The sequence below is a fragment of the Planococcus citri genome, chromosome 4 (assembly GCF_950023065.1).
Source record: "Planococcus citri chromosome 4, ihPlaCitr1.1, whole genome shotgun sequence".
Classification (NCBI taxonomy): Eukaryota; Metazoa; Arthropoda; class Insecta; order Hemiptera; family Pseudococcidae; genus Planococcus; species Planococcus citri.
Genome location: NC_088680.1, coordinates 72,292,945 through 72,310,094, shown reverse-complemented (window position 1 = coordinate 72,310,094; position 17,150 = coordinate 72,292,945). Strand labels below are relative to the sequence as shown.

General features: G+C 39.1%; 1 protein-coding gene across 1 annotated transcript; it reads left to right on the top strand.

The window, feature by feature from the left end:
* The first annotated feature begins 559 nt into the window (after positions 1 to 559).
* On the top strand, positions 560 to 15,025 carry LOC135845969 (uncharacterized). Its single transcript, XM_065364871.1, has 7 exons — positions 560 to 992; positions 2,293 to 2,812; positions 2,902 to 3,081; positions 4,231 to 4,363; positions 6,182 to 6,324; positions 6,449 to 6,516; positions 7,356 to 15,025. The coding sequence occupies exons 1-7, from the start codon at positions 697 to 699 to the stop codon at positions 7,531 to 7,533; spliced, it is 1,518 nt and encodes a 505-aa protein (XP_065220943.1). The 5' UTR covers positions 560 to 696; the 3' UTR covers positions 7,534 to 15,025.
* Positions 15,026 to 17,150: the final 2,125 nt, after the last annotated feature.

Genomic DNA, 17,150 nt, shown 5'->3' with positions numbered 1-17,150 from the left:
TCAAAATTGTTTTTGATATCAAAACCACCACAACCACCAAAACCATTTGAAAATTTGAAATGGTTTTTGATGTGAAAAACCACCACTACCGCAAAAAAAACTATTATTACGGAACCAAAACCACATCCACAACTTATTAAAAAAAATTGAAACCATTTCAAAACCAGAACCAGAAAAACTTTGAAACCTAAACCTTAAAACCAATTGGAACCGTTATGGTTTGTGATTGGAAAACCAATTCAGAAACCATAACCAAAAACCATTATTTTTGAGTCTTTTAAAAACCACCTACCACAACAACCAATAAAATCCAAATGGTTTTAAGCCCTGGTTAGTTTCAATGAAATGATATAGGTATATTAATAAAGACATCACTGACATCAGGTAACTGAGTTGAGGTTAATAATAATAAAAACTGACAATGAATGAATAATCAATGAATGAAAACGTAGCGAGAGTGACATCGAAAAAGGTAATTTCCACTTCCACCTAATAAAGTTGGTAACACTTTTAGCGACCCGATGTGTTATTGACGCTTGCATTGACCTCCTAGCGCTTTGTGTTTCAGTAGGGATGTGTGTTGAATGCTTTTTCAAGGGTGGGGTAGCGGTTATGTTTGTGCTTTGTACTAACTATAGTGAAACAGAATAGCAGTTTGTCTCGGATGGAAGATGTAGATGTTTTTGTCAAGTCAAAATGGCTGAATGTAGTAGTGCTAATGTTGGAACATGTTTAAGTTCGTTGTTTATAATGAAACATAATTGTATAGATAATCTTGGCCATAATGTGTTTACCTCGGATAGTAACCAGTTAAGTAGTGGCGAATGCATAGACCTAGAAGAAAAAGATTATTTTGGCTTTGTCAAGTTGGACCCATCCGATGACACATTAGATGCGTGTAAAGAACTACAAGATTCCTCCGATAATACCATCTCGTCGGTGGAATCGACGCTCGAGGACTCGGATAATTATAGTTCCGAAAGCTCCGACAGGTAAGTTACATACCTTAAGTGAAATACTGTAGGTACTCATCACCGTGTTAACTGTTAGGTAGTGTCAAGTTTTCATTACGGTTTTCATCACTTCTTCGAGCGAGTTGGGACTTGGAAGAAGAATGTGATATTGGTATGCTCGGGGTGTTTTGGTGAAGACCTCCGACGTCGTGTTTTACACATTATTACTGCGGCCCATATAAATGTAATAGGTGTGTAAATTTTGTGCCTACAGAGTATCCGAAAGAAATAGACGTGATAAGATGATAAGTCGTAGCTAAATAACGTAACAAGAAAAAAAAAAGGTATAGAAGAAAATTCCAAATTCAGAGAAATGAATCAATTTAAAACTACGCAAAAATGATTGATTAATTGCGTTGAAAATTGTACGTACTTATTTTAAAAATCGAAAGAAGAATTTTGTTCTTTACTTGGAGAGGAAACTTTTTCCCAACATTTTTTTCCTATCGCATCCACTTCTTCGGGACTCTCTCGTTATGGTATTACAGGGTGTTCAAGATGAAAGGGTTTTGATGTTAGAGAAAACGTCGAAAATATCACCTTTCAACGTACCTCTCGTTTCGTACTAGAAAGACGTGCGGAGCAAATATGCAGCATTGATTACACACTACTGTCTTACTCTTACTCTTTCAGATGTGGATTTTTAAAGAGTACCTACTCTTTCGGAGCTCTTGAAATCTGCAAAAAGGCTGATCTTGCTCTCACTCTACTCTTTTGAAAATCCCCAATAATCGTTCTCTTTACTCCTTCTCGTACATACTCTGCTCTTGAAGCCCTGGGTAAAATCTCAATTTGAGTGTAAAGGTTGTTTTTTGAATAATTGAAACTACAGCTACGTACGAACTTGAAAGGTTGGCGTTAACCTAACGAATTTTATTATGTTAACCGCAATCAAAACCAAAACTAAATCGAGTATTTCGGTAAAATGTTATAACCAATAACCAAATCAGAAGTCGGTTACCAGGCAAGTACCGAGCCCTACAGTTAGAAGGAGTGAAAAAATATGCGAAACGACCCCGAGCAAATGTGCGTACTGCGTTGTGTTGGCCGAACTGAATTCTACGTAGATGCTCGTAGCTCGTAGATGAAAAAAAATGTTTCGCACTTTACGAATACGAGTCGATTCAGAATTGGTGTTAGTCGATCTCGATAGGTACCAGCATCGATGATAGATAACTTACTCGTAGTCTTATAAATGACTAGTAGAGAAGAGATACCTACATTTCATAAGTGAAGTTGACTGATGTTGGTTGTATTTTTTTGTTACGGTATGTTACAGAGCGACCACAACTGACACGAGTAGCGACGTGAGCAACGTTAGCGTGGAAGAGCTTCAAAATGATTTTTTTGTCATGTTAAACAAAGGCGGCGACAATTTACGAAGTTACTTCTTTCTGAATATATTACCTAGTGTGTTCAAAACGCCGACTATTGATTCATTCTCAGAGGATGAATTGGACGAAGATATAGCGGTTACCAAAGAAGACTATTCGCCGGAAAGTGTTACCACATCCGAGGACAACCCGAGCGAAGATTTTTGCTGCAAATCAAAATTACAACACGAAGATAGTATTAGTAATAATAACAATCTATTATGCTCTTCGGAATGTCTCAGGAGTAACGACACGTTCAAAAATGCTCGCTTACAAGAGCAACAACCCTCTCAATTGGATATCACATTCAAAGAGAATATCCGCTTTCCTACTGATAAAAGGTCTCCGCTCACCGATCGTATATGCAGATGGGCCGATTGCGTCGATCACGTTTCCTCTTCTGCCAAACTCGCCGAGCATTTACAAGTAAGCCATCTTTTTGAAATGTCGCAACACTAAACCTCGTATCACGTTGTTGTCATTATGGTTTGTTTGTTTGTTTGTTTGTTTGGTAGACAAAGCACGTGAATCCTCAAACCTTCAGCGAAACGTTCATTTGCCTTTGGAACGGGTGCAAAGTGTTCGGACGTCCGTCCTGCTCTCGTACGTGGTTAGAACGCCATGTCCTCAGCCACGGAGGCAACAAACCATACAGATGTATCGTCGATAATTGCGGCCAAAGATTCAGCTCTCGGGTAAGTTGAGCCGTGTCGCGCGCGCGTTCTTCGTCTGCCAACGCCTATTCGTACTCGTACTCGTACGAATTGTCAGCCATAAGCTGCTTGAATAACGAGCGTTCAGCAAGAGTGACGATTGACGATTGTTTGATCATGAGGTAATTGACAGTAGGTACTCGAGGCGACGCGACGCGTAATGTCTATGACACTTTCGAGTGTCCTCTTCTCTGTCTCTACGCGTACTCGATTGCTCGTGTGTGATTACTGATTAGTGATTACAAGATACCGAACGGCTTGAAATGTTCGAGTACCTTACCTACTTATGCGAGTCGAATATATGTACATACGCGTACGTATACGTAATACGTATATTATTAGCATGTGGTAATGTGGCGTGGCACAGGGACATCGACTTCACACGTGATATAGAGCATCGTCACATCGTCATTCGACTTTCATTCAAATACATCCGAGTATGTGGTATTATATATGTAGTATACTCGTATACGTAATTCTAATTACGTACTACGTAGAACTTGTTACGTAGACCGACGACGTTCTGATGCCGGCTTTGGAACGGATTTCGTGTCTTTCGATACAATTTGCGAGTCACTTACCTTTCCCGCAGTTTTCTGCAAGCGTAATTAATCGATTGGCTGAAAAAGAAATTATCGTTCGTTTCTTCGCCGTTACCCTCGCCCCCTCGCCTTTATTCGGGTAATATCGCATGTTCTACTCGAATGTACATATGTGTAAGGCTACGTCTTATCATCGTCTTGAAATTCGAGCGATTCAAAAATTGGCGACGAAAACGTTCTCAAATCACGATCATTCGAGTTACGAAATGTCCCCACCCACTCCTCACTCCTCACTGTACCTAAGGACTACCTACCTACCTACTTAGCGTTCGTATGTAAATGTATCGCTGATTCTGTTCGAATGCGATATGCGATATGCGATTTTATGTAAGAACGCCTTGATGATACTTGTACGATAATTTTTTTGTTTCACGAATTACCTATGCGTTGGATGTAGGTATCGTGTTTGGTTCGCTTTAAATTGCGAAAAAATATACCTACAAAATAAATAAGAAAAATGTTAATTTACCTACGTTATTCTAGCGTAATTTTTCGAAACTCGTATTAACTTGTAATGTTTGTTTCGCAGTTGGTACTGGAAAGACACGTTAATCAGCATTTTAAAGCACCCAAAGATCAGACCGACGGCGTTGTAGATGCTACACCCAAATTGATCCGTAGAAATGGCCAAAAGTTACGCTACAGACGTCAACCGTATTCTGGTAAGCGTCCTACGCGGCATCGGCCGTTGAAATTCAAATTTACACCTTACCTACGTAATAACGAACCGATTGACGGCGATACGCGATACGCGATACGCTTACGCACGTGGTTTACCTACATACATACGTACGTATGTACATCGCATTTTGAAAGTTGCGAACAATACCACGTGATCGAGTATGGATTTTTATCAAGTAGACGCGTGTCGCGTGCGAATCTGAATCTATCGTCACGTTTGCGAAAGCCTCGCGCAGGAAATCGAAATCCGACGCTCGCGATGTGCAAATATGTATGTACGAGTACAAACCATTACAGGGACGCGGGACGCAACGATCGCGATTCGATCCGACCTCGATCAAATTTCAGAAAAACGTCTTCTTTGATCGATTGTAATTCCGATCAAAAAAAAAAAAACAACAATGTCGACTGACGTGAGATCCGTCGTAAAATATAGTAATTAATGGGGGGGGGGGGGGGGGAATGCTGACAACGTTAAATTTCAATCAATCGCAACGGTAATTCTGAGTCATTGTGGAAAGAAACGTGTTCGAAGCAAAATTGCGAATTACGTGGCATGGTGCCCGTTGGTAGTGGGTGGAAGGGGGGGATGGGGAGGGAGCGTACGCATAGGCATAGGCACTAGCGATTACGATGTAGGTAATGTGCCTAATTATTGCACTTTGCATCGCACGTGTCTGCTTGTGGCGGCACATAACGATTCGCGGATTCGCAAAAACACTTACGTAATACTCGTATATTCGTGTGGTGCGGTGCGGTGCGGTGTGGTGTGGTGTGGTGTTAGCGGTGGCGGCGACGGCAGCAGCTGTAGTGACGTTGTTTATGGCCTAGCCATCAGCATCGACGGAACAGCTGTAGAGAATTTTTTTCACTGCCGGTTCTGTGGGGCGCGGCGGGGCCCGTTTCGTTCAGCAAATATAAGTAAAAGTATGCGTACTCGTATGTATGGCTATATCGACTGAACTTTGCACTCTATTATCGCGCAATTGCGAATTTGCGAGTACCTCTCTCTACGTCTACACGTACCTACTCGTAAATGTGTACTGTGTAGGCCTATATGAGTACTGACTACTGAGTAGTGCATACGTACATCTACATACACTCAACTTACATAAATGTAAGTATGTATTATGAAAGCCAGAAAGGGGCTAGTCGGCTCAAAACCTAACTACGAGTGCGAGGGCGTGAAAATTCATCTTCACCTAGTATCCAACTAGTCTGCCAAGTGCCAACGCCCGCGCCAATGTCAAGGAAATTTCGCAGTTTTTTCGCAACTATATTTTTATCGGTTTGTTCAAACACACGCCGCACCATAAAGGATTTATTGCACATGACCGATCCTGTCTAGGTAGAGGTACCTATAACTACCTATCACTTACATACAGGGTGGACAGAAATACTCGTATCGTGAACCCCGAAGAAAGTTTTTCATTAAAAATATACGCGTTAGGTTGGCAACGTGAAATAGATGTACTGTATATTGATTGGTGGAATGTTATCACTTCAGTTCAACAACCAATCGTGTGCTATCATTATTACTCGTACTCGTATCATTCACTGTGAGTTGTGACCAACCGAAATACACAATACACATACCTATTTAACAGAAAACTTTTTTAGGGGTTCACGATATTTCTGCGCACCCTATACAGTACCTACTCCATGTCCTATAGCTACCTATACCTAAGCTACGTCCGCGTCGTACGTCGTTGTACATACTACTCGTACATAGTACATACACACGTACATATTTTGATTTTGCTACTCGTATTTTTAATTTTTTTTTCGTTTGTTTACAGCTAGAGGACGGACGGATGCTTTCGATGTCGGCACCATGTCTAAATTACAGTATTTACTGGTGCAGATGGCGCAGCGTGGACACGACGTGTCCATGGATGTGTTGGATTCCCGCACATTTTTACATATTACGTTTCAGCCTAAGGTAAGCCGAGCCGAGCCGAGTCGTTCTGGCTTTTCTCACATCTAATTAATGATGAAATACCTCGGTACATGTTTATACTAAATACATAGTAAATTTAATTTGGTACGTATTTTCTCGATTATAGGTCATAGGATGTCGCGAAGAAAAGAATGGAGAAATCAAATTCCTGATTCGATGGTATCCTTATAACGCGTGAGTATTACCACGATAAATACCTACCTAAAAGTACTCGTACGAGTATTCTTCGCCCCATCTTCCACGCCTCATATTCTCAAATTTCAACACTCGCGATAATTTGAAAATAATAAATCGACGATTAAACGTAAAATTAGATTAGAATAGATGTGTTCTGTTGGAATTTGGATTTTACTCGAAAAAAGAGCACAAATGCCGGTTCTCGAAAGTCCGCCAAAATCTGTGTAAAAAGTAGGTATGGTACGGTACATAGGTACAGGGTGGAGGGTGGTGGACAGAAATATCGCGAACCCCGCAGAAAGTTGTTCTTTGAAAATAAACGCGTAGGTTGGCAACGTGAACGCCGAACGGTTAAATACGAGTAGATACGTATGGTATAAATGGTTGGTGGAAAGTTATCAATTATCATCTCAGCCCAACAACCAATCGTACGTACGCCGTATGCTATCATTATTACTCGTATCATTCGCTGTGACCAACCGACAGGCGAAATACTTAGCAGAAAACTTTTTTAGGGGTTGACGATATTTCTGTCCGCCCTGTACTCGGTGGTGTAGATGGAAAAACGGAAAAGCCACGATTGTTGACGAATCAGAATGTCGAGTGAAGCTTGTGGCGAAGACTCCGGAATAGAATAACCTGAACAGTGAATAACCTTAAACCTTGCCCGACGAATTCGTCATTCGTGAAAGACGTACTTTTTTGTCGAGTCGAGAATTGGCAAAGTACATACATGATTGTCGAAGCGATGAGCGATGAGCGAGTACGATTACCTTTCGTTCGCTTTCCAACATTTACGAGTAACTATACATCACGTTGTTGTGGACTTTTTGCAGTTTGGAAGATGAGTGGTTACCAAAGTCAGAAATGGAGAAAGAGCGTAAAGTACCAATATGGGATTTACCAGCCAGTGTTCAGCATTTGTTTTGGGACGCGATATTCCCCAATCATCGTCCCAAACCTGTTCATCAGTCACGTAAATGCAAACCGCTTAATAGTATTCGCGATACATGATTGATAAGACTGTTATTATTTATTTATTTATTTATTTATTTATTCATTTTTTTTTTTTTTTCTAACTCGTTCGTTCTAATTCTATCGTATGTATTAGTTATCATTTTGTAATGCGGAAAAGCGGATGGACCTACGTATAAGTGTGTGCCTGTGTTGATGTACATTTTTGGCTGTTTTTAAGCGTGTCGCGTCCTTCGTCCGAATTTATGTACCTATTTGCGTGTTGGTCTATTATTTTCCTTAGGTCAATTTTGTAGGTATTTCTAGCGAAATGTGTTTTTTTTTTTAATTTATTTTTTTTATAGATATCTTCGTCCCTATTCTCGTTTTCTTTTATAAGCTTGTCAGCAGACGCTTATGATACTCGTCAATAATCAGCGGAACGACCCCCCCCCTTTTTTAAAAAAATAAGTTTCGTTACAAATCACTCGGAATTTGTTTGATTACAATTTTTTTTTTTTCATACTGTAATTTATATTGGCATTGGCGGTAATGATTCTTTTATCAAAAAATGTTGTGTTCATATCGACGATACTACATGTATTTTGTATTTTGTATAGTTTACATAATACCTAACGATAATGCGAAACAATGTACCTTCGCGCGTCGCGTATTTTTGTTCTCGTTGACATTATTGACATAAGGTATCTGTTGAAGGGAGAGCTTATGCCTCGGGCATTTTGGTTAAACTCGACGAGATATTGATTTTTTGTTACAAATTTCTCGTCACACGTGTATTTTGATTTTTGATCTTCGAACATTGTGGAATTCATTCGAAATTCGTATGTAGTATGCTACACGTTTTTTCATTGCGCAAATGCAATCTACCATTTCGCAGGTTTGCCGCGTGACTCGCTTCAACCGATACTCCATAATATACGCGTATGTAATATGTATGTATTTGTATTTATGTACAAACCAGAATTGAGAATGTGTGTGCCCGCTTACGTGCGATTTACGCATTACGCATTACGTATTACGCACTAGCGTTACATATCGCTTTACGATACCAAGGGTAATTTTATATACGGTTCCCTCAAAGGTGACGATGTGATGAAAATTTACCTTCAAACAAGGTGCGGTCTGTTGACTGCTACGAAAATGTGTATAACTTAGTTGAATATTATTTTAAGCGACATTTTTTTCCCTTTTTTTTTCAACTATACCTGTTTGTTTTATTACTTACGATTACCTGTTTTTTTCCTAGTGATGTGAAAAACACAAAACTATCGTAATCAACCTTTTTTCCAATTTTTATCGGAACGCCGGCAGTTATATTTAAACGCATTTAATTGAGAGCTTATATCGATAACAGTTTTTTTTTTTTGTTTGTCGTTTACCCGTTTCGAGTTTTAAAAATCTCGACCAGAATCTGTAATATTGTTTTGTTTTGTTTCTCTATTTTTCAAGTCGCGAAAGAGCTCATTTTGTGTGTATGTGTGTTTTTTTTAAAAATAATTTTTGCAACAGAGCGATGGATTTTTAAAAAAGTGATTTTTTTAATCCATTTTGTCGGTTTAAAAAGAAACAACTCGGAGTTTCGTTCGGCATTTTTTTTTTTTTTTTTTTTTTTTTTTTTTTTTTTTTTTTTTCAGAAACGCGTAATCGGGACTATAAGAGATGATTCGTCGTTACTGTCTCCTTTCTGTTTCACCGTTATGTTCAATTTCATTTTTTGTCGTTTCGACTCGATATTCGATCGTATTTTCACTTTTGCAACTGATTTTTCTTCAAAAAGGTGCATTCGGAGCAATATTGTGTGAAAAATGAAAACCTCCTTCTACTCGTGGACCTAGGAGGCAGGTAACTAGGACACACGAGTGTATTACCGTAGCATCTCGGTACTAATTTCGAGGTACTCGTACGTTGTGAAATTTATTTTTTTCACCAACGAATAGGTATGCGATGCCGATGCCGTATGTTTGGGTGAATCTTTCATCCTGCTATCGTTCCTCGTTTGTTCAAATTAAAAAAGAAAAGCGCAAACTGTAATTAGTTTGCGTGGGAATTTTGTTGAAAAATTTTCCCAACTTGCAATTACCCTAATAGCCTAATACCTACCAGTACCTACGTGGAAAATTTGTCGGTGAATTTTTTGTGTCTGTAAAACGGCGATCTCATAGGAGTTATTTTTACGTGTGTTGTCTGAGAGTTACTTTTGAGCATTTTTATTAATTTATTAGTTCTTTTTATCTTTTATTTATTATTTTTCATTTCGAGTAAGTAATAATTTTTTGTGTACAAGTATTACTAAGCGCGTACTAATTTTTTTTTGTAGTCTTTTTTTTCTTTTGTCGGTGTGTTTGTCGTTAGAATATAAGACGTTGGCGTTATCGCCAACTTTTGTATGATCTCTACTCGCCGTCACCGTCGTCGTCGTGACTTGTGTGAGGTATGAAAATGTCGTAGTAACATGGTCGTGACATGGACATTAATAGATAATTCATCGTCTGCGGAAGCGCGCAGACTCGGTTATGTTACTGGATCGTAGTATGTACTCGTTACTCGTACAGTGAAATGTAAACGAAACGAAACGAAAACGTTGGTCGCATCGTTTTAATGCCATATTTGTTTAGACTTTGTTCTGCCTTCGTATAATTTTACTCGTATATTGCGTTTAAGTCGCGGACTGAATTATTTTGTAAGCCCGAGGCACGTCGCCGTCGCCGTTGCCAAAGGAATTTAATTTACCTACGATATGTGACATGTGACTGGTGATTCTCTCGAATCTGTTGTTGTGCAGTGCGATGCGGCGTGGCGCTGTATCATGTCTGAAGCTCGCAGTAAAAACGTTACGTTACGATACGATACGATTAATACCTATATAATGACGTATTTTTGTGAATTATTATATGTAATTGTTTTTATTTTACGCTATTTTTTTTTTGTATTTGTATGTATATAAAATACGACGAGACTAGAATAAATTGATAACTCGAGCTTCAGCGACTGTGCGCCTCGTACTGTTGTCCCATTTAAGTTAAACAGTAAGTTACCTATACATGGTAAAGCTCGAGGGTGAAAGCTGAAAGCTGCCTGTCGGGTAACTCTGCGTTTATATGCACAGTGTGCACTGTACAGCCTGCCACAGCCACAGCCACAGCCGCATGATTGGTGAGCGAATATGGGTGGGCAATGGGCATTGAGCAACTGCTAGTTTTGGTAATTTGCTGGCCTTTTTTTTCTCTCCTAATTTATGGTAATTAAATAGGTAATCTTACGTATATTTATTCGTTTTTGAAGCTAGTAATGAAATTGTACGCTGATTTGGCTTTTGTTTGTAGATTATTTGGGATTTCGGTATTAGACTACGTATTAGTATTATTTACTCGTACAAGTAAATTCGACGGTGTTATTATTCTACGTATGTTTTTCCACTTTTCCACTCGCCAGTCGCCTTTCTCCTCGTCCTCGTCCTCGTCCTCGTCCTCGTCCTCGCCTCCTAAACGTTCCCAAATCCAAGATACCTATACCTACCTGTACCTATCTATTTGTAATTAGAATTACCTACTGAACTGAAATATGTATGTACTGTAAGTTTCAAACTTACATACCGGATTACGGATTTTACGGATTGCGAATTGCAATAGGAACATGTGTTGTACGCGTACAAGCATATTCGAATGTATCGCTTTGGCTATACCAGACCTATTACCTACTACGAGTACATACATACGTGTCTAGCCTATATGAATAAATTATCCAACGTCGAACAGTGTACACTTACGGTACTTACTTGTTAGAGTACTTAATTGTGGGTACTCGTTTCGTAGCTAATAGCTATATACGAGTACCTACTTACTGTATTTTGTATGTAATTTAATTTTATTGGTGGTATTTTTATGCGATTAGATTCTTCTCTTTATCTTTTTTAATTCAACCTAAAAGACTGAAATTGAACTCTATAGCTATTTACATAGTATTAGGTACGTAGACGTACAATGAAATTTAAACCGAATCAAACAAAATATTGTCGGTAGCTATTATATACCTAGGTATAAGTATTTTTTTCATTTTTCGCCTTAATCGACTAAAAAATACGCGTAAGTAGGTAGGTACTAGACACTAGTTATCTAATATCTAGTTTGGTAATAGGTACCTGTGTAGTGTTTACTAAGCGTATCGCAAGTTATTACCCCTACCTATGTTTGGTAGTGATGAGATAGCATTTGTGTTTTTATTTGTGAATTGTGTCGGATCGATTTTCAACTCGCCAAATAGTGAGAAAATTGAAAATTAAATTCTAGTTATGGCGAAACATTTTTAAAATGGAAGGCTGAATGTGTACCTAATACTTAAGTATGTGTATGTAGGTATGTGTAGCCTGTAGGCTGTAGGCTGTAGGTATAGTGGGTTTTGAATTTTCCATCTTCCTCGAAATGGTTTCTTCGTTGTTAGGCTGCTTTTTATTCTTGTCAAGTTGTTGCGGGTCGGTTAGTCAGTACTTATGAGTAGAGCGTGACCGTGTGTCAATGTGTGAACCAGTGACCAATCGTACCTACACCTACAGGTCGCTCAGTGGCTAAAAAGACGTAGGTTAGGTATGCAATTAGCCATTTCAAAACGAAACGAACAGAATTCGCTCACCTTATTCAATATTGTTACCTACTCGAATTTTTGTAACGAAAATCAATCAGAATGCAGATTCAAAGTGCCTTATTTTTTCTCGCGACGCGACGCGTTTCATCAGCATGTCACCGTGTTTTTGTTTTTACTTTTACTGCAGAAAAAAACAAACACGTCTTCTCCTTCTACTCGTGTTCCATCAAGTTATTACTCGTACCTTACCTACTGCCGAGTGCCGATGCCGTCTCGGTCTCGGTATTTCGTTTATAGTACAAAATGGCTGTGCTCGAGATTGTGTTCGTTGATTTTAATTCTTTTCCTACCCAAAGTTTTCAAATTAGGTACCAAGCTACTTACGTAGGTCTTTTGGTACTCGGGGTATTTTTTTTTCAAGTGTTTGCCTTGTTTTCTTACGCACGTGCGCGTGCGCGTGTGTGTGTGTGTGTTTGTTTTTCATATTTTTTTTACACGCTTCCCGTCACTGCCGACGGACACTGACACTTTTCGGTGATTCAATTTCGAATTTTTTTAAAAAAGACAACTTTGCCACTGTGATGAAAAAATTTTCGTTACCGAAATATCGAATTGGTTGGTACGCTGACCGCTCAACATTGCGCAATTCATTATCTAGTTTTCTCGGGTTGCTCTCGACATTTTACATTTTTGTTTTCAACCAATTTTTCACGTTCGATTATTTTATTAGGTACCTACCTTATTGTAATTCTGTCCATCTGTCTATCTCCAGACTCTCTCTATGTTATACTAATACTCGTAGTAGATAAGATTTCTCACTACTACCTATAGGTACCAGATACCAGTATGCAACAAGAACCCAAGACTGACATGGTCACTGCCTGTTCTCCTAATATTCTGTTTTTTCTTTAGGTACGAGTATCTAGTTTGGTTCAAGCCCTAAAAATGAGATACGAGTAGTCGAGTATGTTACCTTACCTACCTACCTACCTACCGACCGACCGACCGCTAAATTAAACGTCTCGATTCCTAAAATTCGCATTTCTTTCGCTCGTTTAAATAAGTGCGAGCATGAGCATGCTAACCCAGGAACTGCCTATACGAATTCTCGCCCGAAACTGTTTCTTTTTTGTTGAAACAGGTTTTGTGTGCCAAACGAGTAAGCGTAAGTGCTCATCTACATAGCGCGAGGCAACTGAGCAACTTCAAAAGCCGTTCGGTGATTGGAGCAACGGAGCAACGGAGCAACCAAAACAAAATAATTTGATTTGATTGCTCGTTATGTAGGAGAGCACTAATAGCAAACGAAAATACGCGTAATTAAAATTGTTACCTACGCTGCGTAGTGCGCAGTATGCTTTCGATTGGCCAGAAGCCGTAAGTCTCAACTAAACAAGCACTTCAAAAATCTGCTGTAAGCTCCAGAACTGCTTGAAGCAGTTTTTTTGATACCGTTTGGGCGTTTCAAATCAATTTGCAAGGTCCAAAGTATCGTATGTCTATGTATATTTGGCTTAAATTTCATTTTCAAAAATTCAACATAAAATCGAAACATGTACCTACTTTAGCACTTGAAATTTTGGTTTGTAATAGAATTTTGCAATTTGCATATTAGAATATTAGATAGGCGTGCTCTTTCGGTGTAGCTTTGTCCGCCATTTTGTTAGCGAGGACTATTTTTTATCTGGAAAGTTTGCTTTAGATTGTGGGAGGGGGGCAAATACCATATTCATTTGACGAAACTGAAAATTATTTCGTAGACAGTAATTAGTACATACGAGTAAAAATGACGGATCGACGTGAAATTCAAGTACATACATATACAAAATGTGGGGTTTTTTAAAAATTCGTCCAAGTACTCGAGCGGGAGGTAGGTAGGTAGGTAGGTAGGTAGGTACCTACTTTGGTGATGGTTATGCAAATGCATATGCGCTGCTTAAAACAATTAAAAAAACGGTATAAACATTTTTCGTTTCAAGCACGAACAAGGTTTTTATTCGTATCATAAGTAATTAACTAGGTACCTAGGTACTTATTTGTTGTGTTTTGTGAATAATCGTTGTATCTACGTACGAGTATGAAATCAATTCAGTCTGGCCATTTCGTCAAAAGCATTGTACTCGTACCTATGTATCTAATGTACCTCTACTTACCTACCATATGTACTCGGTATGATTGGTCGTTGGATTGCGCCAGGGCCTGGGCCTGGGCCTGGGCCTGAGGTGATGATATTCCGCCGATCATACGCATTTAACAAAAAAACTTTTTTCCCGCAGTGTTCTCGATATTCCTGCGCAACCTGTCCCTGCCCATGTGGCGTGTACGTATGTGTATTTGTAAGGTATTTTGGGTACCTTTGGCTCCAGAAAGAGTAATCTAGTGGGTACGATTAGGTATGTCTGTTTTGTCTACTAGTTGTACATATACTCGTACTTACTACTTACGAGTAAGTTTGTTACGTATTTTATGTGTGTTGCATACATTACCTATGCACGTACTACGTAGGTAGGTACTTACGAGTATTTTCTATTTAATCTTTCTTCTGGTTTTTTATTTTTCCTCTTCTATTTGTCTATGGTTTTCTTTTTCTTTTTTCACTCGGACAACGCTCGTTGTATGTGTAATGTGTAATTGTTAATTGTGTACCTAGACCTACTAATGATTTACTATCAACCTCACAATGACTTCGCATTAATAAGGTACCCATGTAAAACGACATGTTGACTAGTTATTAAAAATGACTACACTCTACATGTACTCGTATGTGTGATGTAAATTTCTCGATCGTTAGTATCGTATGTTTAATGTGTAATGTGTTTGTGTAATCTACGAGTATGTAATGTCAAATGAGTATTGCGTATGTACTAACTATGTAGTATGTACCTACAGTTATTCCGTTTCCGTTTTTGTTTGTTTATTTATTTCCGCTTAATACATCAAATCAATTATGTCACACGTTTTTTTTCTGTTTTACGTATTACCGATTTACCGATTTACCGACCATTTTCCGAGGAAAAAATGCATATCTTGTGATCAGCCAGCCGCCGCGCCTCTCACCGCTCACGTCACAACATGACCGTTATACGAGTAAATTGAACCAGCATCAATACCATACAGGCATACACGACATTCGTTGAGAAATAGGCTATTAATCGGGTGTGGGAAGGGTGGTGTGAATAAAATTGCCACGGTTCACCAAAAATACGAGTAAGTATGGCGCGTAAATTTTACTGAAACACAGAAACTTTCTTTTGAGAGCGAATCGATTCGAAATGCGAGCAGAGGATTTTTTTGGGCACACCTAATTCGTTTATCACGTCAAATTACAAGTTGACGACCGCACTCGCTTTCAAAATAAATGTCCCAATTTTTTGCTCAAAATTGGTCCAAAAAAAAGTCATTCCAAGTTTGGGTTTGAGAAGGGCGGACGGTCGAAAAAACTTTTGGTCGCCTGCGATCGAGCTGAAAATCTGGTTCGGGGGCTTTATTGGGACGGCGAATTCGTTGCCGGTGTCAGATTGTCGCCACATCGCTGCCTTCTACTAGAAATTTGCCATTTTTTGGACTCAAAATGCGATTGAAAAAAGTTGTCCAATTTTGCATTTTTCATCGCGATTTCTGACTAATCTGAACACGCTGAATCCAAAAATGACGTTCGTTCTTCGATCGGACCCGTATTCGGCGAAATATTTGTAATTTATCGCTGAAGCAGCGTCCCTCGACAAAAATGGACACCGGATTCGGACTCGGCTTGCTCGAATTGATCGAAAACGACCCTTTACTCGATTTTTTTGAAAATCAAGAAAATCCAAAAAATGCCAAGGGGTATGTTCGTACATTTTTTTGGAAAAAAAAAAACTTTCTGTCGCCAATCGAGCTGGAAATTGGGCTATGGGGGTTTGTTTGGACGGCGAATTCATTGCCGACGTCAGATTTTCGCCACGACGTGAACTCAAAATGAGATGGAAAAAAGTTTTCAAATTTCGCATTTTTAACATCGTTTTCCGACTAATTCGAGCACGCAGAGTTCAATAGATAATGACGTTTGTTCTTCGATCGGACCCGTATTCGGCGAAATATTTGTAATTTCTCGCAGAAGAATACGTCTACGACAAAAATGGACACCGGATTCGGACTCGGCTTGCTCGCATTAGTCGAAAACCACCCTTTACTCGATTTTTTTGAAAATCAAAAAAATCCAAAAAATGCCAAGGGATAGGTACGTTCGTACACTTTTTTGGGGAAAAAACTTTTTGTCGCCAATCGAGCTGAAAATCTGGTTCGGGGGGTTTATTGAGACGGCGAATTCATCGCCGGCATCAGATTTTCACCAGAATGCTCTATTCTCTCCAAAACGACCTTTTTTGACATCAAAAATGATCCGAAAAAAAGTTGCGAAATTTCGAATTTTTAATGACATTTTCTTACTTATCCGAGCTTGCTAAATCCAAAAATGACGTTAATTTTTCAATTCAACGCAGAATGGGACAGAAAACGTCGTTTAAAGTGCAAAATTTGATGGGTTTTTTTACTTTATTTTTCAACTTGAAAAAGTGCAGTTCTCGAGTGGAAGGAATGCTGCGTATTGGCGATTGGACTCCGGAATTGAATTCCCCGTCCCAACCCTTCCCCCTATGATTCGAGTAATTGTGATAGCGCACGATTGGTCGTTGGACTGAGGTGATAACATTCCACCATTCGTATGCATCCAGTTCACGTTAATCACGTTGCCAATCTGTATTTTTAATTAAAAAAAAAAAAAAAAAACTATTTTCGGGGTTTTCGATTATTTTGCGCGCCCTGTACTTACTTACTTACCCACCCGTCGACCTCAAAACCTCGGATCGCGACGCGTCTCAATAAACTTACGTATATTTTCAATGTTAATTTATTTCAAATAGGTACCTACGTAGGTAAATGAGCCGGGAATGAAAAGAATAAAAGCTTTCGACGAAACTCGATTACGTCGCTTTTTGACGTTGCGAGTGGCGACGAAAAATAAGAATGTAATGACGGGCACGGGCACGGGTGCGGGTAGGATTCTCGTAGAGCGACCAGTAAGTTTGCTCGGTTCGTTT

Bases quoted from the DNA above. Each gene is read 5' to 3' on its own strand.
- LOC135845969 (XM_065364871.1), top strand. From the start codon at position 697: ATGGCTGAATGTAGTAGTGCTAATGTTGGAACATGTTTAAGTTCGTTG. The intron at 2,813-2,901 runs GTAAGCCATCTT...TTTGTTTGGTAG, and splicing joins AACTCGCCGAGCATTTACAA to ACAAAGCACGTGAATCCTCA. The intron at 6,325-6,448 runs GTAAGCCGAGCC...TCTCGATTATAG, and splicing joins ATATTACGTTTCAGCCTAAG to GTCATAGGATGTCGCGAAGA.